General features: G+C 39.1%; 1 protein-coding gene and 1 pseudogene across 3 annotated transcripts in view; both read right to left on the reverse strand.

Moving 5' to 3' along the window:
- Positions 1-2,662: 2,662 nt before the first annotated feature.
- On the reverse strand, positions 2,663-5,789 carry LOC122435738 (annotated as a pseudogene). The gene is made up of 2 exons (XR_006267696.1): positions 5,775-5,789; positions 2,663-3,278 (listed from the first exon to the last, which is right to left on the reverse strand). The product of XR_006267696.1 is annotated as a dnaJ homolog subfamily C member 15-like (transcript).
- Positions 5,790-8,811: 3,022 nt separating this feature from the next.
- Positions 8,812-27,441, reverse strand: part of LAMP2 (lysosomal associated membrane protein 2) — a 34,238-nt gene continuing 15,608 nt past the window's right edge. Inside the window, exons 4-9 of one of the 2 annotated variants that reach the window (XM_043457943.1) lie at positions 26,581-26,739; positions 25,487-25,653; positions 23,992-24,114; positions 18,996-19,059; positions 18,391-18,555; positions 8,812-9,324 (exon numbers count right to left, since the gene is read on the reverse strand). In XM_043457943.1, coding sequence (XP_043313878.1) covers positions 9,185-9,324; positions 18,391-18,555; positions 18,996-19,059; positions 23,992-24,114; positions 25,487-25,653; positions 26,581-26,739 — 818 coding nt within the window. In that variant the 3' untranslated portion in view covers positions 8,812-9,184. Of the gene's footprint in view, positions 9,325-13,608; positions 15,999-18,390; positions 18,556-18,995; positions 19,060-23,991; positions 24,115-25,486; positions 25,654-26,580; positions 26,740-27,441 lie in introns of those variants that run through there. The other variant, XM_043457944.1, reaches the window with a different exon arrangement.

Here is a 27,441-nt window from a genome sequence, read left to right on the forward strand (position 1 = left end):
AAAGCTCAAGTTTATGTGAGCTTACTTTGTAAATTTGGTGGCATTATCTTATTTAATTCCCTTTAGAACCTTACAAGATAGTAAGAAGATAGTACCATCTCCATCTTACAAATGGAGAAATCTAGGCTTAGAGAGGTTGAATAACTTGTTCAAGTTACTTATCACCCTGCTGTGTGTCAAAAGCAAGGATGCAAATCCTTTTCTGATATACCTGCCATGCTATGCTATGTAGCATTTAAAAAGAAGGAAACATGAATATTAAATACTGTCTGCTTTAAAATGGAAAATCATAGCCGCCAGACTTTTGCTTTTGGAATTGAAGATGACACAAGCAGCAGTATGTCATACTGAAGGGAGGTTGTAATGGTAGAATGCTTACGGCTTGGCTCTGACTGCTTGGGTCTGAATCCCAGATGCATTCAGTGGATTAATGGTAGGTGTTATAATGCAGGAATAGTACTCTCCACAGTGCCTGATGCATATCAACTCTAAGATGTACATTTTTTTTACATTTTTGAAAACAGTAGGCCTCTCACAGTTTATTTATCTTACAACTGATAGCATCTTAGATTTGATAAAACAAGGTATTAAGGAGTTAATAAGTGTTTAGCTATTACTACAAAAAATGACCACTTATCCATCAGCAAATATTTATTCAGTGTGAACCGTGTGTCAGGTACTAGAGACTGGAACAGCCTAGTAAACATTGTAGATTCCTGCTTTCGTGAAGTTTACCTTCTAGTGGGAAGCATACATGAAATACGGATTAGCAAGTAAAACAAATAGCATGTCAAATGGTAACGGGTGGTAAGTAATATAAGTGAAACAGACTAAAGAGGATGGGAAGTGGTGTGGGGGGAACACTGGAGTTATAGAGTGGTCAAGGAAAGCTTCCCTGACTAGGTGACATTTGAAGAGACCTAAATGGGACTAGAGGATGAGCCATGAGGATAGCTAGGGGATCTTTCCAGGTAGAAGGCAGAGCAAACACAAGGGCCTCGAAAGGAAGACACCCTTAGGGTCTTTGAGGAGCAGCAAGAGGGCCAGTATGGCTGGAGAGGAGGGAGTACAAGAGAGTAGATAAGGTGGGTGCGGAAGAGTTGCACATTATGTCTGGAAAACAAGTAGGCGAATAAGGGCTTCCCTGGTGGCTCAGCAGTAAAGAATCTGCCTGCAATGCAGGAGCCGTGGGTTCGATCCCTGATCAGGAAGATCCCCTGGAGGAGGAAATGGCAACCCACTCCAGTATTCTTACCTGGAAAATCCCATGGACAGAGGCACCTGGCAGGCTATACAGTCCATAGCGTCACAAGGAGTCGGACATGACTGAGCGACTAACAACAAATGTGAAGGAGGATTTCTTTTTTTTTCAATTGTTTATTTAATTGGAGGCTAATTACAATATTGTGATGGTTTTTGCCATACATCGACATGAATCAGCCACGGGTGTACATGTGCTCCCCCATCCTGAACCCCCCCTCCCACCTCCCTCTCCAGCCCATCCTCCTGGGTTGTCCCAGAGCACCAGCTTTGAGTGCCCTGCTTCATGTATCAAACTTGTACTGGTTATCTATTTTACCTATGGTAACATACATGTTTCAATGCCCTCTCAGAAAGGCTCTAGATAGTAGGAGGAACTGCATACTGGGGCTCAGACCCACCCAGCAAGGACTGCCAAGTGTCAGGGCTACACTGCACTTAAAAGTCAGGGGATGGCTGGGGGGTAGGGATGACATTAATTTAGGTAAAGTGAGGAGACAGATCCATTTAGTCTCTTAAACATACTAATGCACGGTCAGAATGATTCATGGTGCAGAACAGTTTGAGGACAGAATGATAATGATACGTGATCAGAATAACTAGATGAGGCTACTCTGAAAAACAGTGACATTCAGGGCTTAACAAGGTGCAGCACAAACTGGCCTTGGTTTGATCTTTCACAACGCATGCTCCCACCACATTCGTTCTCACTTCAACTGGGCTGAACTAAACTCAAGTTATTTTAAGAATACTGAAGAACATTTATAGGGTGACTACACGCAGGACAGAAGAGTACAGAAGTCAGATTTCTGTAACCATTTAATGTAAGGTATGTGTGTGTTTTTTTTTTAAATCTATTCTTTCTTAGAAGCCAAGATGCATGGTGGTGAAGAACACGGTCTCTGAAGGCAGACAGAACTGGGCTCAAATGTCAGTTTCATCCCTTACTTTGTGGGACTTTTGTTAAATAACAGCTCAAACCTCAGTTATCTCCTCTGTAAACTGGGAATGATACCACCCAACTTGAGAGAGTTGCTGTGAGGATTAAGTGAATGAAATGTGCACAGTGAATGAAGTGAAGTGAAGTGAATGAATTTCATTCAATACGTGAATGAAATAAAGTGCACAGCACTGTAATTGCTCAATAAAACTATAGTTGCATTTTCCTACTAAAAATGAATTGGATGCCAAGATTTTTCCTGTTCACGCTCTCTTGAAATAGAGGGACTCAAATTTACACTGTCATCAAAATATAATAAAAAGACAATACAAAGAGAAAGCAAAACGTTTCCTTAAATTCTAAAGGCTGTTCTAGCACTTACAGTATACAGTATTCTTAAAAAGGATGGACTGCAAAAAAAAAAAAAAGATGGACCTCCACATTGACTTTTTTTTTTTTTTTTGCTCATCTTTTATTATTACATAGCTTGGTCATGGAAGAAATGACTGTGGTCAGTACACGTATGAACATTACGAAGGCCATGGTTTAGATGAATTTGCAGGACTAGATTTATAAGGTCCCCCTTTTCTCCCTCAGAGTGGTCTCTGAGCATCCATCAGTGTTTGGTGGTTGCTTCTAGCAAGTCTTTTGCTCCATTAATTTTGGTTGCTAAGTAAGGAGATCCACCTTTATCTGGGTGATTCAAAATCATGATTCTCCTGTGAGCTGCTCTAATCTTGGCCTTGCTGGCAGATGGGCTTACACCCAAAATGAGACTTGCTTCTCACCTACTCATTTTCTGTTCAAATCCTCCTCCATGGTAGGGTGAAAAGCTAGGAGTTGAAATCTTCTTCGCAGTTTCTGTGATTACTTGTCCTAGAGGTTTCCAGGTCTGAAATGCGTAGCGACCTGCAAAGCCAAGAGCGGCAATACCCAGCCCCGCAGCTATCAAACTTCTTGCCAGCCCGCGGTCGAGGCCGGCGTCCAAACGGCTGGGCGGGGGGCTGCAAGGATCCCGCCTAGCGCAGGCTACGCCGATCGGGCTTGGGGCCCTCGGAGCGCCGCCCACATTGACTTTCTAGATAGATGGCAACATATATGGAACCACTCTACTTGCTATCTATAAAGTGCTTCTTTCAGAGGTTTTGTGAGGTGCAGAGTTATGAAATATATTCAGCTGAGAAACGAAAGACCCCCCCGAAGTCCCACAAATGCAAGGTAAGGCCATTTTTTGACTGAATTAAAGCCCATTAAGCATTTAACAATCAGAAAATGAAACCCCATTACTCAGGAACTATGGAGAGATCCAAAGTTCAGTTCCTTCTCGCACCAAAAATGTCTCTTAAGTAAAAAGGAATGTGTGCCATTTAATCCAGTCATATAACATTTGAGCATTAGACTGGGTTATCAGGAATTCAAAGGAATTTTCAGTAAAGGGATAGCTCCTCTTCTGCCTGTCATATCCCTGAGGTGTTGTTTATCTTACTCAGAATGGAACCAATTTCAACAGTGAATACAGTTTATCAATGCAGACAGATATATATATATATATTAAAAGTACAATTATTATGAAGCTCTTAAATTTGATTTTTATATTTTATTTTCAATATCTTCTTGGAATTTTCATGACCATATAGGCCCCTATATTTGAAATGTCTACATTAAAGGTTAAATGCCTTAATGACTGCCCTATGTAAATTTGCAGACTATGAGATCATGTAAATCCTATTGACAATTCAAGAGACAAAAATTTGAGGAACTCAGTTATACAAACCAATCCAACCTCTAAATACTGAGAACATGGAATAAAAATGAAGTTATCCATAGTAATATAGATTGAATAATCTTTATTATTATATTTTAATCCACCAATCTAAAATTCACACATATCAGATGAAACAGGAGTGCCACAGTATGCTTTATTTTGTAGGTATTAATTAATTCACTATATTGATATATCCAAAACTTTAGGTAGCAGCAAGCATCAGTTCTTCCAAAGAAGCTCAGGTGAAAATAATTCCTTATATTCATGAGTTCAAAGCCCCACTATCTGATCCACTTTTGTACTGACATAAAAATGAACTCAGTGAACAAAGTTTATTGAACACTCAGTTCACAGATTTTGGGCTTCCTGTATTTTATTGGAATTGAAGCAGTTTTTGTTCTATCCGTCTGATAATTTTATATTTTAATTAATCTTAATTCTCAAAGAAGAATTAAACATGTTTGCTAATTATCTAAGATAAAACCATGATACTCATTGAAGAATTAATGATGTTAGTCTCCTACCCAACAGGTAGAAAACTTTTAAATGAACCCATACTTCTAAATGTATCTGAATTTTCCAACCCATATACCTGGCAAGGTCACAAGCTGATTTAAATAACCTGGCTTTTAGACAATCATCTCAAAAATATTTATTGAAACAAAGCCACTGTTCTTTATGGTGCCATCACTTTGACTAAATAACAGCTAAGCAATTGTTTTAAAAAAAAACACACATTTTAAAAGAAAACATTCTTTATATACTTAGCAAATCGAGGAGAGCTCAAGTCTGCAAGTCAGAACTAGAAAGTTCTAAGGGAAGTGTAGTTGAGCATTCTGACTTTCTACTCCAGTTTGGAATATATGCTTTTGAGGTGCACATATAAAGATAGTAAAGAAAGATGTTGATGAGTTTTTTTTTTAATGAAAGTTTCCAGTCCCAATTATTGGCAGAGTTCTGGCATCACTTAATGGCAGCAATACAGTGGAGAGCACTGTGCTGAGAGGTAGATGGGGATCTTATCCTTGGATTTAATAACGAACTTTATTTAAGGTTTAAGCCTAATTTTTTAATTCAAGAAAGTTTTTAAAGCGAAGGCAGATCTTTGGAAGACACTTGTTTTTTAGTTACATAGAAAATAGCTTGATAAAATCAGCATCTGCCTTCACACGAATCACACGTGTGCAAAGCCGCACACTAGAGAGATACAGCACTGTGCTTCCAAATCACGGGGTGATTCAATAGCCTGGCCAATCAAGCAGACACGGAGGAGAGGCCTCTAGTATCTGACTCCAGCAGCCAGAGCCATTAGAGGTCCCTACAGGGATACAAGTCTGTTATCAAGATCAATAAATTTACAGAATATTCCTGGTCCAGTTTTGGCCAGGCAGCCATCTGACTGATGATACTTCAGGGCCCACTAGTTTCTAGAGTTAGCACTTGCTGTTGTAAGAAAAAGAAACCAACACATTAAAAATTTATCAATTAGAACTTATTCATACAGGGGACGAGAGAGTGCAGATGGCACACAAAATAAAGCTTTGTCTTATTCTTTTTTAGTGGAGGATGAATTAACTTTCTGAACAAGGTAAGACTCCATGGGGAAAAAAATTCTAATTCATAACTCTAAAAAAAAAAACAACCCAGGGAATTCCCTGGCGGTCCAGTGGTTAAGACCCTGCACTTCCACTGCAGGGGTCAAGGGTTCAATGCCTGTTGGAAGAACTAAGATCCCACATGTTGTGTGGTACAGTAAAAAAATTTGGTATGAACACCTTAAAAAAAAAAAAAAAGGATTGTAGATCTTACTTCAACCTTCGGCATAAATGGCAAGTCTGAGATAGTCAATATATTCCAAACTCTAGTAGGAAAAAAAAGACGTCCTTGTTAAAATAGAGTAGCCACTAATCGTAATTAAGAAAACAGCCAGATTTTTGCTATTAAATACAATATTGGGAAAACATTCCTTTCTTTCTAACTAGCAGAAAAATCAAGATTTAAATAATCTTGGGAAAACTAAGTCTGATGACAAACCAAATTTTATGTTTGCCACCAATGAAAATGAATTCCATTATGTTCTTGAATTTATTTTCTGAAGCAAGTTAAATTCTCCAACAGCTTTGATTTTGCAAATAATGTCAAACAAAGAGGCAAAATACAAGTAACTGCAACATACAAAATTACCCTTCAATAGAAATGCTTTCATAATTGGAGTCAGAGGCTTAAAATCATTATTTACTAAAAAAGATACTATAAGCCACAATTTTTCTTTCAATTACACTTTTACAAAGGAACAAAAAATAGAAAAATAAAAAACAGAAATTGTTCCTAAGAGTGCTACTCATGCCCAAGTTAGCTAGCAACTCACTGAGGTTAGTCTGCATATCCCAAACAATTGCACAGCATTTCCTGGCTTTTAGCCAATGGAAGACATAACTTCTGATAGCCAAAAAATAAAAATAAAAAAACCCTACTAGATTTAATTGATTACACAGACTGATAACCAGTACGACTTTTCCTTCTTCCAATCATGTAAGAGATAAAGACAACAATTATAAGGAAGCCCAAGGCCACACCCACTGCAACAGGAATAAGAAAGTTGAGGTCAGAGTCTGCAGAGCATTCTTCAGCTGTCAGAAAAGAACAGACAGAAAGCAAGGAAAGGAAATTAGTAAGGAATGCAATTAAGCAGAAACAAGCAAACAAGAAACAAGCATTTTGAAAGTGTACGTAGGTTAGTCTTTTAGAGCATTACCCCATCTTCTATTTTTACTATATCCACCCAAATATTAACATTTCCAACTAACCAATCCTCCTGTACCTCACTGTCACTTCATCTTTAATCACACCTAATTCCTCAGTACAAAAACCGTAAGTTAAGGGGACAAGGGGAAAGGGTCTGAAACAAAGAACTGTGCTTGCCTAATATGGGAAGCCTTTATGCTGAATTGTCTAATAGTACCACGGGAAAAGAGCATAAAACCACCGCCTGTGTATTTCCCCACTCCCCTCCTACCTTGCCACAACTGTCGTGAAAATATAAATAAAAATTCTGAATGAGTAATAAAATTCCAGTTAAAAAGGATTTACGATCAAGAAAATGCAGTATAATGTTTTTCATACAAGCATTAGGTAATTATCAGGTTATATTATTTTTCGCCGAGCAGTGACCTGGAATAAAAGCAGAATCCAGTGGACACCGCTGGACCACCAGGAAGGCTGTGTGCACGTGCAGTGTAGATTCTGAGCTCTGGATTGACTCCTTCAAGTATTAGCTAAAGGACCTTGGTCAAGTAATTTAAATTGAGCTTCACTTTCTTCATCTCTAAAAGGGGGATAATACCTACATTATAAGGTATCTGAGGATTAAAAACAATTATATGTCTAAAGTATCTGATACACATCAGAAGGTCAACAAGTGTTTATTCCCTTCTCTTTTCCTCCCATGTTTGTGATCCCATCCAAGGAGATTTTAGGCTTTGAAGTAGCAAACAGATCAAAATAGGAGCCATTCAAAAAGCCAACAATACCTTCAAAAATATTTAAGCAAAGTTGGGTGTCATATATCATTTATTGGAAGTAATTAGTACAGAAACTCAAAGTGTCCAATGCTGATCTCATAGTTTCAAGTTTAAACCAGTTTTACTATTGAGTGACTAGATTTCACTGGGACTCTTAAATCAAAATGGTAATAATGCTTTTGTTGTCCATTAGATATATAACCTCAGTGAAGTCACTTCTTTCTGTAAAAATTACGGGGTTTAGAGTAAATAGTCTTTAAGGTCCTTTATAAATCTCATGCACATAACAAATGTGGTACTTGGTGTGATTTATGATCGAACAGTAACTTGCTTTTTTACTCTAATTTTAAAATTAATCTTTTTCTCTTCTTGCATTTTGTCATGCATAAAAAAAGTTACCATTCTGAATATATAATATGAATTTCAGCAATGACAATAGCTTTTATTAAAAGGATTTACTATATTTTACTGAAAGCCTTCAGAGACTGATAGCTGGGTGCCAAAATACTGATTAGTGAGTTATAAAAATTCTGAACAAGTCAATATATACATAGAATGAATTAATAAAATAATCACTTCAATGTGAAATTCTCAAGCTTCCTTTTTACTTGTCTATACATTCAGTATCTGTGCTGCACTTCTAACATGGAGCATGCTTCGATAGGGGCTGATTATCTAGCTCATTTTAACACCAACAGCTTCTCTCTACACCCCCATCTATACTCTGCCCCACAGGGGCTGTCTTGGAAAAACTAAGAGCCTAGTTGCTATGCCTCACTGCCTGCCTTTTGAGATTGCTGTTAGCTTACATTTCATAAGTACCAGTCTGATGACAACACTAAATAGATTTTAATGCTCCAGAGATCAACAAGATGAGGTAGAGAAACACAACACAATCTCTCCTAATTAGTTCATAGAATATTTCTATCTTTCAATGCTAATTGGGCATCCAAGGAAGAGAAAAACATTAAAAAAAAAGGCAAGTGGTTAAATATGTTTGAATCTTTTCAGTCTATACTGCTGAAAAAGAAACATTTTTTAGAAAGCTCTTAATTCTAAAGCCAGATTAAGCACTGTTGTGGTCTCTTGGGTCTGTTTTATACCTAGGGAAAAATCACAAGCCTAAGATACTGACTTCAGCTTCAAAGAAGTCAGCAAAAGTCACATAAAATGCTGACAGTCCCGAGGACATTCAACTGAAAACCAAGTTTAAGCATATGAGGGGCATTTATGCCACATCAACATTTATTTAATCAACTATATGCAAAGGCACTGTGATGAGTTTAAATCAGGATAGTTCTTATACACTGAAAACAGAACACCAGTAGTGAAACAATATTTATTAATTCCATGAAGAGACAACTACACATTCAACCTCCATAATGGCCATGTTAATAAGTTTCAGGCATCTTGGGTTAGAATCCAAATTTGGCCAAGGCTTCTTAAGAAAGACCTTGAAACACAGCACACCGATGTTCTTTTCAACAAATTTGTCTTCAGGACCAATTAACATGACGCTTTTTCAGTTTTAAGCTGTTCTATTTACAGTTTTCATTAATAAAGAATGATCTCAAAATGCTGGGACTGATTTAAGACTTAAAGTTTTGCTATATCAATCTTCACAAAATATTTCAGAACTGAAAAGGAAAGAAATCTTATGTGCATGTATTTTTATATAATCAATCAGAATGCAGGTTTCTAAAATTGCTCATATCCAGCATGATGGCGCTTGAGACCAATAAAGTAAGCCAGCAACACTAGAATAAGCACTCCTGCCAAGGCCGCTCCCACCGCTATGGGCACAAGGAAGTTGTCGTCATCTGCACTGCAGTCTTGAGCTAGATGTGGAGAAAGGACAATTGAAAACAAAAACAATGACAACATTTCTAATGTATACACTTTAAAATGACAGTTCTTCCCAACACACACATTTGTTTTTCACACCCAGGCAACAAATCACTGGCACTCATTACCAGCAGATGAGATGTCCCACCAAAGTGATTTTCCAAATAACCAAAACATACTTTTAAGTACTGCCCCCCGCCCAAATATAGTCATTTTGGATGAAAGACATAAAATGATCACCTACTTCCCAGATTTCTTAAATGGAAGATAATGGATACACATATTTAGCCTTTCCTTGATGATCAAGCTGTGAGCTTTCAGAAGCAAACTGTTATGAAGTTGAAGAAGCACAGTGCCAGGTGCACCACAGATTGGGAAGCAATAATGAAATGAGCCAAATGAGCAACTATACAAAGCAGATAAGACTCGATGCAGAGCAATATGCGATCACTTAGTAGTAAGGAAAGATATCAACCGGCCCGGATTAAATAACTGTTAGCCTCAAGATTTCAGTCTGGTATAGGAGTCAGACAAAAGAATCCAGTAGTTACAATTTCAAAATGTGCTATAACAGGGGCAGGGAACACACGAAGTGTCATCGAATTTTTTCAGAGGCGCACTCATCTCAGCCTTGTTACCCAAGGCATAGGTTGAAAAAGGTGACACTAGAGCTGAAATTTTAAGAATGAGTAGGAATTAGCTGTGCATGTAATGGGCGAAGGGCATTCCAGGTATAAATAGTATAGACAAAAACATTGACCTATGGATGGTAACAAAACACAGGGCTTTGGGTGAAATGTAAGCAGGCTGGCATAGCTAAAACAATGGATTAAGAAATACTCTTGAAAAAGAGGTGGAAAAAGGATGTTAGGACCAGCTAAAAACACATTGTATGCTCTAGGTAGTCTAGCCTTATACTGACAGCAAAAAAATTTTTTTTTGCAGAATTTAAAGCAGGATATTTGTTTCGGAAGTTACGGCAGATGGAAGGCTGGAGGTATTGTTAGGAAGCAACTCTACCGCTAGAAGCCAGATGACCAATAATTCGATCCTGAACTCAGTAATGTGCAGATGTAGAAGAGACGGACTAGAGATCCAATGAGAAGGCAGAATTGACCAAATGGATGTAGGCAGTGTGGTAGGAGATAATAGAATGGCCTCCAATCCCATGCTTTGGTGATTAGGTAGATGCTGGTGCCATTCATGGTGATAAGGAATACAGAGGAATAATATGCATTTCAGCTTTATATGTAATTATTTTTGTGAGGGTTTTTTAATTTTTTAAAATCTGTGTGTTGGGAGAGGGTAGAGAGGGATCTGTGGAAGAAGGAGACATTCAAGTTTCAGATACCTGCGTCTTAACCAAGTGGTTGATGTACCTAAGTGATAGGTCAAACCAGGGACAGAGGTATTTCTCAGCAAGGGTAGATAAAATAAGAGGGTCAGGGACAAAACCCTTTGAAGAATAAAGGAGTAGGGAAAAGTAGGAAAGGTAGATAGAAAACGGTACCTCAGAAGCCAAGGAAAGAAAGTTTCCATTATCATGGGAGAAGAGTGTCAATTATTAGAGATGCCTGAGAAATGTCCACTGGATGAAGCAATACAGAGGGTGGGGGCTAGGAGTCATATTGTTGCAGGTTTAAGAGTGAGTGGGAAGTGACTGGTTAGGAGATCAAGAACTTGGGATGGGGAACACAGTATTTGTTATGAGAAGTTTACAGGGACCAAAGAAAGGTAGACAGAAGGGGGACACAGGGTCAAGAAAGGATATCTTCAGGGTGGGAGAGATGTAAGTGGTTACAAGATCAAGGAAAAAGCCATGAGTTTTTTACAGGTTGAAGATGCCTCCTGGGAGGCAGGAGAAATGCAATTCTAGAAGCACTGACCAGAAGAAAACCTACTGAGACTCCAGAAGAAAAGAACAGTGTAGACGGTGGTATGTTTGCAAAGACAGAAAGCAGCTAGTGTGTTGAGCCCCAACTTCTATTTTCCATTTCTTTGCCTCTTACTGCCCTAATTCTCCTCCTCGCTTGCAATTTACCAGGGATTGATAAATCAGATAATTATCCTTATTAGAATTGTGCCAAAAAGAAGAATGAATAGTTGCAAGGCAAATCTGTATTTTCATGTAGGAAATGTGCCAGCCTTTCACTAGTGTCTGGAGCAATAACTGGGAACAAGATGCAATCCTAGAGATTATGGACTTTGTGACCAACTTTGGTTGCCAGCTCAATGATCTTTTTCACTTGCTTCTTGGTTTTGTTAACAATCAGGATAGCTGAGATTGCCAGATGTGACTTTTGTGGATTTACGGTGTTAAGATCACCCAGTGAGCTCCTCCCCTTCAATTTCCCAAATTACCAGCCAGCATATGAACACTTGGGTGACATGTACCATAAAGTATTATGCCTTGGATTTTATATAACCTGGTTTTTAAAAAATTCATTAGTAGATTAATTTCTTATTCTGGAAACAAATTCAAAGTCCTCTCTTTCCCAAATTGGGTATTTGACCCAGTACTAAAACGACTTTCATAAATACTGCCAATAAGGCTTTCATGTAAGACAGATATTCTTAGATCAAAAAGGCAATTCCACTAATACAAAGATCTTTCTAGATGCTGTCATTTACCTAAAATGCTCTCCTCAATGAGTATCAGTTCAGTTCAGTCGCTCAGTTGTGTCCAACTAATTTATAAAAACTATTGATTTTATGAATTCAACCTGTAAAAATTCTTCGGGTAATGGAAAGATGTTTTGGTAAAACAGAAATTTTAACAAAATCACATCTTGAAGAAAAACCTCCTTCTGTAAGTCATTCTGACCTGTTCTATCTGCCTAATGTACACTTGAGACCATACTGAAAATATTTCTGGGGAATGGAAAAGTGGAAGAGTTTAATAATCACAGAAGCAGTGAAGATTTTTAAAGGTAAAATTTCATGGCCATTGAAATCTCAAGGAAAATGTTCATGGAGATTTTTTAAATGCTGTTAATCTTCAATTTTCTGTTAGTTCAGAAATCTGTCAGATACAATTTTCAGGGTGAGGGTTGAAAAGTCAAGATGCACATTTGTAATAAAATAGAAAACAAACACCTCTTTAAAACCAATGAGTTTCTCTTTGGAAAATCAACATTAAGACGCACGTTCTTATGTGACATTTATCACATACATTTTAGATCTACAGTCAAACTGTTTGAAGTTTATTACATGGATCTGAAAAGATATTTGAAGCTACTCTATACTAGTTTCAATAATATGACAATTATTGATGCAGAAAATTAGGTACTAGGATAAAAGATCAGGAGATATGTAGGAGAAAGATGAGCCTAAGACAATGTAATATTATCTACTTAAATAAATAGAAATAAAAATGCTATAATCCTAAAAATATCGATTCCTTTAAGAATTCCTCCTAAAAAATGCAATAAACTTCAGATGGTATGTTTTACACTTGATGAAAATACGTATTTTATCCTAACAAGTAGCTTCTTATCCGGTTTCTTCTAAAAATATTCAGATGTATATTTTTCTTCACTGAAATGAAAAATTTCACTCAAAGAAATGAGTTAAAAAAAAAAAAGAAAAGAAATAAGAGTAATAAGACTTGAAAACCCTCAGCCCCCAGATGAAAAAACTGAGAGACCCCAGTTGAGTAGCTTGACCAAAGGCACATGGTTGCTAGTAGAGTTGGGAGCTGTGATGATTAACTGTCAGTCACAGGCTTAACTGGGTAATCCAGAGGAAAGCCAGCCAGGCTGCTAAACGGCTGTGTGTGACACACTAAGGCAGACTGGGAAGTCATCTAGAAATTGGAAGTTTCATGCATTTTAAGGTGATCTGAGAGAAAGATTACATACAATCCTGTTTTGGCTCGGTTTGTGTGGCTGCAATGTACAGATATTAAATAGCAGCCTCAGTTTAGGTGTTGAGAAAAGTATACAGAGATACTCTGTCGCTTTTACTATAAAATATTCTAGATCATTGGTTTCCTAACACATTAGATTCAACACACACACATATACCCCATACACATCTCATCCCTGGCCTGATTTTTACTCTAGCCACCCCAACATCAGTAAGGACCTATATACATATATATGTATACATACACACACACACACACACACACACCACTCTCCCAGAAAGTAATATACAGAACATTCTGGAAATAATTTAGTTCTAAGCATTTCTGAAGTTTTTCCTTTTGGAAGAAATTGCCATTATATAGTATACAAAATCTAGACTTTAGCCAACAGGAAAGAAATGTGAGCAAATTTCCTTAAGAAATAAAAGAATCTTTATTGTTTGTTTTAGAAGCAATATGTTGAGCAAATGGACAAATAACCGAAGAGAAATACCATACATCAACTAGTGGTTTAAACATTTGAGGAAAAAACATAAAAGCATTTACATGGACCAGATTCTTTATACAAATGCTAACCCATGAGAAACACCCAGAAACCAAATAGACTGTTAGACCCTCAAGATGTAAACTCAGTAAAACAAAATTACAAAAAGTACAAAGAACACGTGGCTATATGAAATAATAGTGAATAATAGCATATAAACTGGCCCATGTAAAGTACGAAAATAGTCAATTAAGTCAGGTTCTCTATAAAACAGTGCTACTTAGAGGTATTTTAATATGAATCAGGTATATAATCTAAAGGTAGAAACTTCTAGAAACATTAACAGCATTAAGCCAGTGCCACTCGCTTGTGCTTCCAATTTTTATTTTTTAAAAAAGCTGCTTTGACTCTTGAGAAATATGTAAGGCTCATACTCTTGGAAGCGTCGTCCATTCCTATAAGGGTTAACAATCTTACACTAAAACATTATTTAAATAAAATTTTTTTTAAAAAATCAGATTTATATTTAGCCTTTAAAAAGTGCCTTAAGCTGGCAAAGCAGCTCCAAGTAGCTTTCTAGAGAGGGGCTAGTTAGGAATCTAATTCTGAGCCAGTAAGATTTTCAGGGTACTCTAAACAGAGAGCAAATTTAAGTAGGAGAAAATATCATGCCAATATAACTCAAAAGGTAGTTACAGACATACTCTGGCTAACATGCTATGGCCTCTGTGTGTCAATTGCTGGACTACCAAAATAAGTCAAAACAAATAACATTTTGGAACCTAGCTATCTCATTTTCTAGTGAATGGAGGGGTATATAATCTCCCACCTCCCCAAAACACAGAACCTGCCATATATTGCTGCATATTAACAATTTTTTAATTGCTCAGCCATCTCAAAGCCAAAAGAAGACCTATTAGAAGCAGCAAGAAATACTTATTATCAAGTTGAAATGCTTTGCCTTCTCCTATAAACATCAGGTGGTGCAGGTGAAATGGACAATTGGTGCCTCTCCCCAGAGCACAAAACTTAACACAAAGTACGTGAATTGATGATGCTACCGTAATGAATAACAACATAAGCTTTGATTAGCACGGAACTAGTTAAATATGAAAGCCACGTTAGTAAATGTAGCCATCAATGCAAGCTGGAAAGGAAGAACAGCTTTTTCATCAACAAAGAGGGGACCAAGACTTTTGGGTTAGGTCCAAGTTCTTTATCTAGGTTCTAGGACATACTGGCATTTCTTCTTTAAGGAAAAGGAAAGAATAAAACAAACTACCACCAACATGGAGACTCAAAGACTAAAGAGTAATCTACATAAATCTAGTGACATTAATATTAGCACTGTGTGTAGGAGCCAATTTATGGGTACAAAGAACTAACACCCCAAATTGGCACTGCCTGGCAATTACCTCTAAAGCATCTAGATAATGGATTGAAATGCCCAGTTGGAATAGTCTTGTATCTTACCATTTAAAAGGCTGAATTACCCAGTTTTTTTTTTAAAGAAAGGATTCAAAGATAAGATTAACACCTATTCTAAAATTTTAAAAGCTTTTGTATCTTTTGTTGCTACAGCCATATTAAGTACAAGTGTACTCAAAAGGCATTAGAAAAGCATGCATTGCTAAGAACATAATACTATTAGACCCTGTTCACACCTATTGGCATATCTCTCATAGTCAAATATGCAGCAATGCCAAAGCAGCTGAGTTAACCTGCAAACAAAATCACTAAGAAATGCAAAAGGAGCAAGTACAAATCCACTGTAGAATGTGTTGTCTCAATTTGACTACATACGAGGGTGGGGAGGGGGTTAAGCTCTTTTTCCTAAACTGTGTATTTCTAGTCAGAATGTCTAAAGTGACAACAATGAAATACTAATTCAAGACAATGTAAAACAGAATCTATAATCCATGCAATTTTGCACATTTGGGGGGGAGACACTATAAAAATGTTTTAAATTCCTTAGTTGGAAAAGCCAAAATTGTGTGATTCATTTATCGTTTATCATTTTAGGGGTCTTTTTATCTATTTGAGTTTGAAATCCCTGATACCACCTGTTTTAAGATCAGCACTGTAAACTATATATACCTTAAGTTGAACAGTATTGCATGTTGGAACTTGTACTTGCTTTTATTATTCTGTAATAGAGCCTCATGTAGATTAGTGTTACAGAGTCTGATATCCAGCATAACTTTTTCTTCTGCCAATTAGGTAAGCAATCACTATAACGATAATCAAGCCTGAAAGACCAGCACCAACTATAATTGGTATTAGAATGGTGTCATCATCCAGCGAACACTCTTGGGCTGTAGGTGAGAAAAAGTGTGTAACAAAGAGTGAGTATAATAAAAAAAAAATGATGTTCCAAAAATAAAAGATGTTCATTAAAAAGTCAGAAAATGCTCTTAAAAGATCAACTTTAAGTAATTAAGACAGGTCTATTTTTATGACAAAGCTACATAAATTATGGATTGTTCTAGAATCAAAATCCTAAAACTTATTTGTCCTTTCATTCATGTATGTATGTATATATTAGATATATATGTATACTCATTTATGTAAAACACATACATGTATCTATATTTCTTTGTTTATATATTCCAAGTGCTTTCCAAATTAGGAGTATTACTTTATCAGAAATGAAGGGAGCCAATCTAGCCAGATTTCTACATAGCCAATTTAGACTTCATGGTAGAGTGATGTCTTTAGGGAAACTGGGAGCAGATCAGGAAGGTTTCATCACGGGATCAGAAGAGCCACACTATAGCCTGTGAACCAAATCTGGCCCAAAGGCTAAAAAAGTGCCTTATGAACATTTTTAAATGACTGGGGGAGGGGAGGGACAAAAACAAAAGAAGATGATTTTGTGATTCATGTGAATTACATGAAATTCAACTTTCTGGTATCCACAAGGCAAGTTATACTGGAAAACAGCCACATTCACTTGTTTACTGCATGTGGCTCTTTTCATGCCTCAACAGCAGAGCTCAATAGTTGTGACAGAGACCACATGGCCTCCGAAGCTGAAACACTGTCTGAGCCTTTACAAAAAAAGCCTGCAGATTCTCAACTTTGAGGAAACGCTTCTAGTGGCTGCTAAGTCAAGAAACTGAGACCTCGGACTAATTTGAGTGTGTTTACCACATTTATCAATCCAGTCAGGGCTCACAGGGGCTATCTTTTCCATTTCTAGAGAGCAGTCTGATTCAGTAAAATCCAATCAATACTTACCTTACTGAAAGTCTATTTCCTCCTCCTATATAGTCAAGTATTGCCAGTCAAGAACCTAGCTCCACGAACAGACTACACATTCACTATCAGTACTAAATGTTGTATACTCCTTTGGGTGATATTTCTAATTCTATGTATATGAAAACCAAAGTGGCAAATAAGAGAAAAAATACAGCTCATTGTATTTTAGTTGACTAGATTAACAGGCTTGAGCTGACTGCAGGCTGCAAATAATCTGAAGTTCTAAACACAAATCTGGACTTAAAATTTGAAGGTAATAATGTAGGGGAGGAGCTTGATAAAAGACTCAAAAGTAAAACAATGAAAAAGGATCAAAATAATTGAGAAGGAAATGGTAATCCACTCTCAGTATTCTAGCAGGGAAAATCCCATGGAAAGAGGAGCCTGGCAGGCTACAGTTAGGCTTCAGTTCATGGGGTCGCAGAGAGCCAGACACAACTGAGTGACTGAGCACACAAGCAAAAACTGACAAAGGGGAAAATGAGTTCTTGAGACTATGTTTTAATTGTGATCAATCCCTCTAATCACAAGAATGGTAGCGTCAAGAGCCTAGAATTTATTCTGGCCTAACCAAGGCTGGCTAGGTGTTCAGCACTACTACAAAACCGCTGAGCAGCTCACAGCACATTCACTTTCAGATGCAGCTTCCACATTTCTAAACCACTGAATTCATCGTTGAAAAGGATGTGGATGACTGGTGTGGCTCTGCTCAGCAGAGCTGTGATCCACAAATCGTCCATTTTATGTAATCGGGTTTAAAAGACGAAGTCAATTAAGAAATTTTATGTACTTTTCCCTCTTCATGCAGATTTTAATCTTGCAATGCCAAATCCATCTTTCATAATCATATAAACACAGTGTAATGAGCTGTTCACAAAGCTTTCACTAAAAATCTGTTAAATACCACCATTAGCCCTGAGTAGACCTTCAAAGAGCCTCATTCACACTGGCACATGCTTTTAAAACTCTCCAGATCATTCTAGTTGGCCAAAACATAGGCCACATCTGAGGCTTTCCTACCGCAATCTTTTGTCTTAATAAAATGAGACCAAACTGCCTTAATTCGAGTATGAAAATGTTTCCAGTGAGAAGATGGCCCCAAGAAGGCAGTCAAGATGCTCAAAAACTGCTGCTCCCCAGTGCCGTCCTTCCTACAAATGACAACCCATGGAGGAGTGTCTGCGTCTTATGTAAAGCTCACGTAAAGCACCTATCAGTTTGTAGCTTTAAGGATTTTGCTGCAAATGGTTTTGAGATTACAAAACACACCTAATTTGAGCAAAATGTGAGCTAATATAGTTACACCACTTGCTCAGGGCTCTAAGAGTCGAGAGGTGAACTCCTATGTCTCTATTCCAGGGCTTCAATTTCCACAACTCAGAAGAAAAGCCACCTAGCAGTCAACCTATGAGCATAAATTATTCATAAAACTTGCTTGGTTCTTACCGGTAGAATACTTTCCTTCTGTCACACTGAAAGGCTGAACCCTTAGATCAAAGGTATTTATCTGAAATGCTCCAGACACGGAAACCGTCTGCTCTTTGTTGCACATGTAAGAACTTCCCAGGGGAGCATCCCAGTAGCTGAGATTGGTATTTGAAATGCTGTAAACTTTAAAGGAAAAAAAAATGTTAGTAACTTATCCTGCCAATATTTTTTAAAAAGGGGGGAGGGGGAAGACAATCCTGAGGATTTTTCTGTGAAATACGGGAGAGGGTACAGGGTCTGCCCACAAAAAGCCATTCTTAAGATCACTAACTAGGTTCCTTCTCTCTCTATGGATGTTGCGACAGTCTAAAACCCAGTCACATTCTTAACTATTGCTTAATATGCTTTGAAAATACAAGATATTGCAAAAGATAGAACACTAGTTCTAAGCTACCAATTTTAAGTTATGGCCAAAGCCCAATTTTGACATAGAATCTTCTGTTCCATTAAATAAGGCACTTGTTATTAAATTATCTTGTTATTTGGTAACAAGATAATTACGGTTTGCATTCTTTTAGTGAAACCCATACTCTTCCCCACCCCCAGGCCAATGTTTTGCTTACCAGAGCCATTAACCAAAATCACGCTGACATTCACCTCCTTCAGATAGAATCGGTTTTCATTTTTCTGTGTGAAAAAAAGCATCCAGTTAGTCAACACATCACAGCTGTTTACAGACACAGTTAACATCTATGGAAGGAGAGCAATCTAACACTATCACCCAGAAGATCCAACCATGGATTAGACCTGGCCCAGTAGCACAAACTGCAACTAAGTCAAGAGACTCAAAATGTGACTGAAACCCTTTTCCTCTTCATTTTTCTTTCCAACTTTGGGACCAGAGATGATGTGCTCACCTGGTTCCCAGACACTCAGCAATTCACTCCCTCCATTCCGATCTTTCTGTCACTTTCCAAGCCCTTACCACCTCTAGCCTGGATTACAACAGCCTCTTCACAGGGCTCCCTGCCTTTCTGCCTGTCCAGTTCTGTTTTTCCTCCAATGCTATTTTCTTTCTGAGGCATTAATCTGATCAGACAATCCTGATTATTTCACCGCTTAGTATGTACAAGGTAACACATCTAAGTGTTCCAGGGAGCCAGCAAAATGGACACATTTGGATCCTGCCCCCATCGTGTTTACAATCTGCCAGAGAAGACAAATAAAAATAAATAATCTGGAGAAGGAAATGGCAACCCACTCCAGTACTCTCGCCTGGAAAATCCCATGGACGGAGGAGCCTGCTAGGCTGCAGTCCATGGGGTCGCTAAGAGTTGGACACAACTGAGCGACTTCACTTTCACTTTTCACTTTCACGCATTGGAGAAGGAAATGGCAACCCACTCCAGTGTTCTTGCCTGGAGAATCCCAGGGACGGCGGAGCCTGGTGGGCTGCTGTCTATGGGGTCGCACAGAGTCGGACACAACTGAAGCGACTTAGCAGCAGCAGCAGCTCCTAAATGTTTAATTTTAATTTTGGTCAGGGTAGTCCTGACCCAGTTTCTATTTTAACGTCATCAACTGTTAATTTATCTGTCTTCGTGAGTGACTGTCATCCGAGTAGATTATGTAAGTTGACTGCTCTCTGAAAATCGGCTCATTTCACTGTCAGCTCTTACTGGGCCTTTAAATGCAGGGTGGTTTGGGGACAGAAGCACCCCGGCTGCTGGCCTTGTGCACAGAGGCGTATACAGGTGTCTCTGCCGTGATGCTCGCCCTGTGCTCCTTCTGTCTCAGAGGGGTCGGAAACGAAACGCTTTGTCTGTGCCCCCATCGTGAGAGTGGGAGGGAGTGAGAGCCGGAAGGCCGACTGGTGCACTTTTATTATTATTGTTATTGCTGTTTGGTGATTATATTGTAGATGGAAGATTACGAAACTGCTGTTAGTGAGGCAGAGGCCGTGTCCTTAGCGTCTGGCTGACTGTGAAGGTGAAAAAAAAAAAAAATAAATAAATAATCATACTACAAACAAGAAAGTGATAAATTATGAATAAAAGGAGAGGAATTCCAACCAGGGAAGGAGCAAAGGCAACAGAAGGTTAGGGGTGGGCCATTTGAATGGGATAGGATTCAATTAGGAAAGCAGCAGAAATGAGTATTCAAGAAGGGAAGAGCCTGAGTAAAGAAGTCAGAAATGAGCATCATCGCAAGCACACTGGCATCTGAGAACTTTAAGTGCCAAGCGCTGTTCCTAAAACTTTACCCAGGAGGCTTCATGGAAGAATTACAACACCCCATTTTGAGATGGGATAACTGATCCATGGAGGGTGTTGAGCAACTTCCGCAAGGCTACAGATTTGACCCCAGGGATGTGCCCTGGGGATTTGACCCCAGGGAGTCCAGCTGCAGAGCCTGAGTGCTGGTTCCTCGGTCACTCTCCTACCACACTGGATGCGCACAGGGAACAGGGTGACGGAAGCTTGAGATTCACGACAAGGGAAAGACGGAATCATAAATCTGGATACGCAGGTTACTTTGCACAGCGGGGAGGGGAGGCTTGAACTATCCTGGCATGGAATTTAGATGTTTCCTTGTTGGCAAAACAGAACTACTGCAGGTTTCTGAGAAAGAGCTGAGCTTCAAGAAGATTCAGCTGATGCTGAAGTACATTAGGGGAGGGGAGGAGAAGGGGGGACTAGTTAGGAGGTGGTCTGAAACTAGTTAGGAGGTAAGCGGTAATGTAGGCTGGAATCGGTAGGGAATGAAAACAAGGGGGCAGACTAAGAGAACTTCAGGAGAAAGCACACAGGAAGTCTTGACAACGTCACCCCATCTCTCCTTGGTTCGCCATTCAAGGCTCTCCAAAATTTGTCCCAAACACTCTTCCAAACTTATCATTCACTAAACATGCTCCATGCCTCATTTTCCACCTAATCTAAATTGTGTTCCTTTATCCAAGGATTATTTTGTACTTTTTCACTTACCCCCCTTATACTCCACGTGTACACATCTGACCCATTCTTGTATGTCCAGCTTTAATGCCATTTCTTCTGTAAAACCCTCCTGACTCTCCCCTCCAGCCAGAATTAATGGCTTCTTCCTCTATACTCCTATTGTTGTGTCGGGCCACTCAGTCGTGTCTGACTCTTTGCGACCCTATGGACTGTAGCTTGCCAGGTTCCTCTGCCCATGGAACTCTCCAGGCAAGAATATTGGAAGCAGCCATTCCCTTCTCCAGGGATCGAACCTGGGACTCTTGTGTCTCCTGCAATAGCAGGCAGATTCTTTACCACTGAATCACCTGGGAAGCCCTCCTTTACTCCCAAAGCACTTTGTACTTCCCTCTGGTCTAACACTCACCCCACTTTGAATGCACCTCCTACAGCACAGTCTACTTTTCCACAGAACCAAATCCAAAAGCCAGCATGGCATTCAAGGCCTTCCATAAAAGTGGTGGTTATTTGTACACTGTTATCTTTACCACTTGGGGGCTTCCCCAAAGGCTCAGTGGTAAAGAATCCGCCTGCCAATGCAAGAGATGCAGGCTCGATCCCTGGGTCAGGAAGATCGCCTGGAGAAGGAAACAGCAACCTGCTCCAGTACTCTTGCCTGGAAAATCCCATGGACAGAGGAGACTGATGGGCTACAGTCCATGGGGTCACAAACAGTTGGCTACAACTGAGTGCATGCATACACACATCTTGACCAATAAATCATGGGCATCTTAAGAATACAGGCCTTCTTCTTTGTATCCCACCATAGCATCCTGTGTTGTTGTTGTTCAGTTGCCCAGTCGCATCCAACTCTTCGCGATCCTGTGGACTGTAGCATGTCAGGCCTCCCTGTCCCTCACCACCTCCTAGAATTTGCCCAAGTTCATGCCCATTGCAACAGTGATGCCATCCAGCCATCTCATCCTCTGACACCCTCTTTTCCTTTTGCCCTCAATCCTTCCCAGCATCAGGTCTTTTCCACTGGAAAAAAAAGCCACATGCCTCGTCATGGTGAGTGGCCTGTGTAACTCAATTAAGCTACGAGCCTTGCCGTGCAGGGCCATCTAAGACAGACGGGTCATAGGAGAGTTCTGACAAAATGTGATCCACCGGAGGAATGAATGGCAAACCACCCCAGTATACTTGCCATTAGAACCTCATGAACAGTATAAAAAGCATCCTGTATATACACTGAATTCAATTATCCTAAGAAGCAATTATCATGATAGGATTGAAGGTGAGATGGGCCCCTCTTAACTCTGGTGACACTGCAGATATTTCTAGACTTTTCAAAGCGCCTGTAGCAGGGTTAAAATGTCACTATTTTGAAGTACATTTTAGAATAGTCTTCTGCAATTAAGTAGTACACATTTCCCCATGAGAGTCAGAAAAAACCATGTTCCCTTTAGGATCCTACCTCAGCTAGAAAGATCAAGCTCAATCACTCAAAAGGGAATGAATCTAAAATATTGCTTTCTTTGTTCCTTTTTTTTTTGCTTTCTTTGTTCTTATTGACTACAATATAATCTCTATGAGGTAACTTGGGAAGCTTGCTCTACCACATTGAAGATGACAAGCTTAACTATACATTCTTAATAGCAGTTCACTGGTCATATGTGTACTGTAATGGAGAAATTATTTACATATTGGAAAAAGAAGATTTTTATAAATCTTTCTAAAACATAATCAATTCCTCTGCATATATTCCATAGAGGAAAAAGGCTTTATACTCAAAATACCAAGTTTAGACAAGAAACAAACACATGCCTAACTTTTCATATATCAGATGTTGAAGCTATTTCCCCATCCCTAGATATGAGTAATCTGATTTAAAAGCACAACTGTTTTTAGTCACTTATATATTAACTGTTGGTCGGTCAACAGGTTCCCTCACGGGTAGCTAGCCCCTCTTCCCCATTACAATTTGCTGTAACCTGTGCATACACATGCACACACACACGCACACATACACACACCCTTCAAAAAATTATGGGGATAACAACTGCTTCTGAGGTGGAAATAAAGGTCCCCAATGATTAATTTATGCTAGCTAGAAGGAGAACATGCACAAAAACTTCTGTTTAGGGTCCAGCCTTTGATGGGACCATGAACAAAGAAAACCTGGATGCTGCCATTATAAACTATCCTGACATAGTACATGCAGAGCCTTGGACACAGTGAGTACTCATTAAGTGTTAGCTATCATTATTACTGATACTCTGACAAGTAGTATAACCTTGAAAAAGCCTAAATATCATAATAAACAGGAGAATTTTCTAACCAATAATGGAAAAAAACTATGGAAAGTACTTTGTCTTTTATAAATAGACTTTATTATTACATATATCTATTTGGACAGATTAGATTTTTTTTGATACGGGTTAATTCTTACTCCTACCCTAAGATCTATAGAACAGCAGAAGAGGAGAATGAGCTCAGTCCACAGAACATGGAAGTGACCCTGCGGGATTAACAGGAATCAATGGACAACACTGTATAATTAAGTAGTGTTGAAATGGAAAATAGAGATAATTATCCCCCTCAACACATAAACATACACACCCATTCACACAGAGACTTTCAGATGTGTTTCTGAGAGAATGATCTTGATGAACCAGTTACTCACCACAGCAAAGACAAAGTCAAGATACTTGATGTTGCTGCTGCTCAGCCTGAGAAGAGCAGTCTGAGGTTGGCAGCTGCCAGTAGCGTTGGTTGTGTTGGGATTGATATTAAAAACTGAAGCAACCTTCAGGGGAAGAGGAGGGGAGAAAGGCATAGATTAACCATAAAAATCTACAGCAAAACCTTATATTCCAATAAGATCAAGTTCATGGAGAACAAAAACTCCTTTTGTCTCCTGGATACTTAAATGTATGATGTCTTACTTTCAAAGTTGGCAAAAGACCCTTAGGCTGTAACTCAGCAGACTTTAAAAAAAAAAAAAAGGAAGACAAGAGGGAAGCTTCCTCAAACAATGAGCCAAATGAAAAGACATTTCTTACGGAGCACAAGAGCCATCTGTCTAGTTTGTTTAAGTCCCAAGACACTGGAAATGGGATCGGTTTGCCAGATCGCCCTCTGTAGGCCCAATAGAGCTTTGCAAGCAGGTACTCCTTTCTGTATTTACCTACCTATACCATTCAAACCAGCAAATAGCTGGAGAAACAGCTGCGCTGTGTTCCGAGTTTACAGTGTCAGTCGCTCAGTTGTGTCCAACTCTTTGCAACCCCATGGTCTGACCACGGAATTCTCTAGGCAAGAATACTGGAGTGGGTAGCTATTCCCTTCTCCAGGGGATCTTCCTGACCCAGGGATCGAGCCAGGGTCTCCTGTACTGCAGGCAGATTTTTTACCATCTGAGCCACCAGGGAAGCCCTCACAGAAAAGTGTGGAGGAGTTGTATTTTAAACTAACTGAAACAAAGATCAACTGCTTGGACTTCCCTCGTGGTGCAGTGAATAAGAATCGGCTGGCCAGTGCAGGGGACTCAGGTTCCATCCCTGGTCGAGGAAGATCCCACATGCCACAGAGCAAATAAGCCCGTGTGCCACAACCACTGAGCCCCAGCTCTAGAGTAGCAACTACTGAGGCCTGTGTGCCTAGAGCCCATGCTCCACGACAGAGAAGCCACCACGATGAGAAGCCTGTGCACAGTAACGGTGAGTAGCCCCCACTCACCACAACTAGAGAAAGCCCACCCAAAGCAATGAAGACCCAGCACAGAGAAAAATTTTTTAAATAAATAAATAAGTAAATTTTTAAAAGACTCAGCACAGAGAAAAAGAAGTAAAAATAAATAAATAAAAATTTAAAAAAAGACTGCTCTTAAAAAAAAAACAAAAACTGCTCATATTCTGACCTGCTGATGGCAAAAGAATCTATACCCCAAAGAGTCCCTTAAACTAATAGGTTTCCTGCTGGCCAAGACAATCCCTTGACAGCAACATTAACTCTTTATGGTTATATTAACTCAAATTAGTTACAACTCTACAAGACAACATCAGATCACTATTTAAAACTGCATCAGTCCATTACACACTCTTGGGCTGAAGGCTGGACCCACTACATTGGAAAGGAGATACAGAAAAGAACATATCAATAAAAATAGGCAACTATACCTTATCGTGAGTAACGTTCAGCTGCAGCCCCATGGTAGCCAGAAGACAGGTACCATTGCTATTTACAACTGAATAGGATCCGACCACTGGTTTTGTTGGAGATGGCACCGTGGTGGGAATGATGGGCACGGCAGTGGTTACAGTTTTATCTTTATCACACAAAAACTCTAAAACATACAAGGACAAAATAAATTGTTTAATTCATAAGGTCAGGGAAGAGCAACATATTTCTCAAAACAGAAGTACAAAAGGATTATATTCGGGATAGGGAATGTCTTGAAAGTATTATTAGTATTTTAAACTAAATGAGGCAGAGGTCCTCAAACTGCTGCTTCATATGCAGACAATCTTAAAAAAAGTTATGACACAGCAGATGGGCTCCAGACACATACAAATGCTTTATCTACTCACATGTGGCCACACTCATTTTTATACCCTTTGTTCCCCCCAAATTATCACCTGCTTCTGAAATGAAAATCAGAGATTTAAGTTTGAAAACAGTTCACTCCTACATTTTTTAAAAAAAATAGTGTTTTTAACTGGAAAAAAGTTTAAAAATCACTGAAGGATTTAAATACAAATGAACCTTTTTTATCTGTGTTGCCCCTACAGCAAATCATAGGCATTTCAACCTCTTCTTAGGAAGTGTTGGTCATTTTCCAGAACTGGTGCCTGAGAAATTAATGTATTTCCCATAAAGTCATACAAAAGTTACAAAACCAATTTATAAAAGTCAAGATTAGAACACAGAAATCCAATTTCTCAGCTTTTGTCTGGGATCTTCAAAAGCTTAAGAGCTAAGGATCAAATGCTATTTGAGGATTTGTTCCAACAAAGATTAGGTTTTATCCACGGAGAGCACTAGAGGTAGGGTATTTCAGAAGATCATTCCTCCACATGTCCATCAGAAACCTGAAAGCCAAGTTCTACCAGAATAAGAATTGCTGTTATTTATAAAAACTTTACAGTGCAATGGAGCTGTAAGTCTTAACACACAAATGCTTCAGATAATACTTCAACTAAAGCTTCTTGGTATACTCTAATCTTAAGTTAGGACCCAAGTATAGAAATGTCTCTGTTTTTAAAGTGCTCACCTGTTGTGCTCACTGTGCCATTCTGGACAAAAGCTTGTACATGAACATCCCAATAGTGCTGGACAACATCACTGTTTTCTAAGGTTGACAAACTATTGCATCTAAAGATGTCATTCAATGGAATCTTGAGTGCCACATGGTAATTAACAGTAAAAACTCCTGTAAGACAAGAGTTAACAACAGCTATTTCCAAGAAGGTAGGAGGAAAGTGATCATATAGACTTTCACCTTTTCTGTGTGCCTGCCCCACCCCACTCCTGAAGTGACAACAGACAAGGCCTGTTCAGGGACAGACAAATTCACTGTGGCTGAAACACAAGGGGTTAAGAGGAAAGGGGTGATGGGGATTATAGGAAGGAAAGATAAGTTGCAGGTGGTCACACTTTGCAGCATATTCTAAGACCTAAGGACAGGTCGGGCACTGTTTTGTTAGCAATAGAGGGTCAGTTTCAGTTTTTAAAGCTGGAAATAACAAACGTGTCATTTATTTTAAGGAAGACAGCAAAACTGTAGAGGTCAGGCAGAGCAGAAACTTTTTAAGCGACGTCATTTAAGAGGTAAACTAGTTAGTAGGCTAATGACCTGGTTAAGGGGAAAGATGAGGGTTTCCCTGGTGGCTCAGTGGTAAAGAACCCGCCTGCCAGTGCAGCAGACATGGACTCGATCCCTGATCTGGGAAGATCCCATATGCTGCAGAGCAACTAAGCCCACAGTCTTTGAGCCTGTGCTCCAGAGCCCACGTGCTACAACTACTGAAGCCCATGTGTCCTATGGTCCATGCTCCACAACAAGAAGCCATTTCAATGAGAAGCCCGCACACCACAACGAGAGAGAAGCAACTGGTCACCGCAACTAGAGAAA

The sequence above is a fragment of the Cervus canadensis genome, chromosome X (assembly GCF_019320065.1).
Source record: "Cervus canadensis isolate Bull #8, Minnesota chromosome X, ASM1932006v1, whole genome shotgun sequence".
In the NCBI taxonomy this organism is placed as follows: domain Eukaryota; kingdom Metazoa; phylum Chordata; class Mammalia; order Artiodactyla; family Cervidae; genus Cervus; species Cervus canadensis.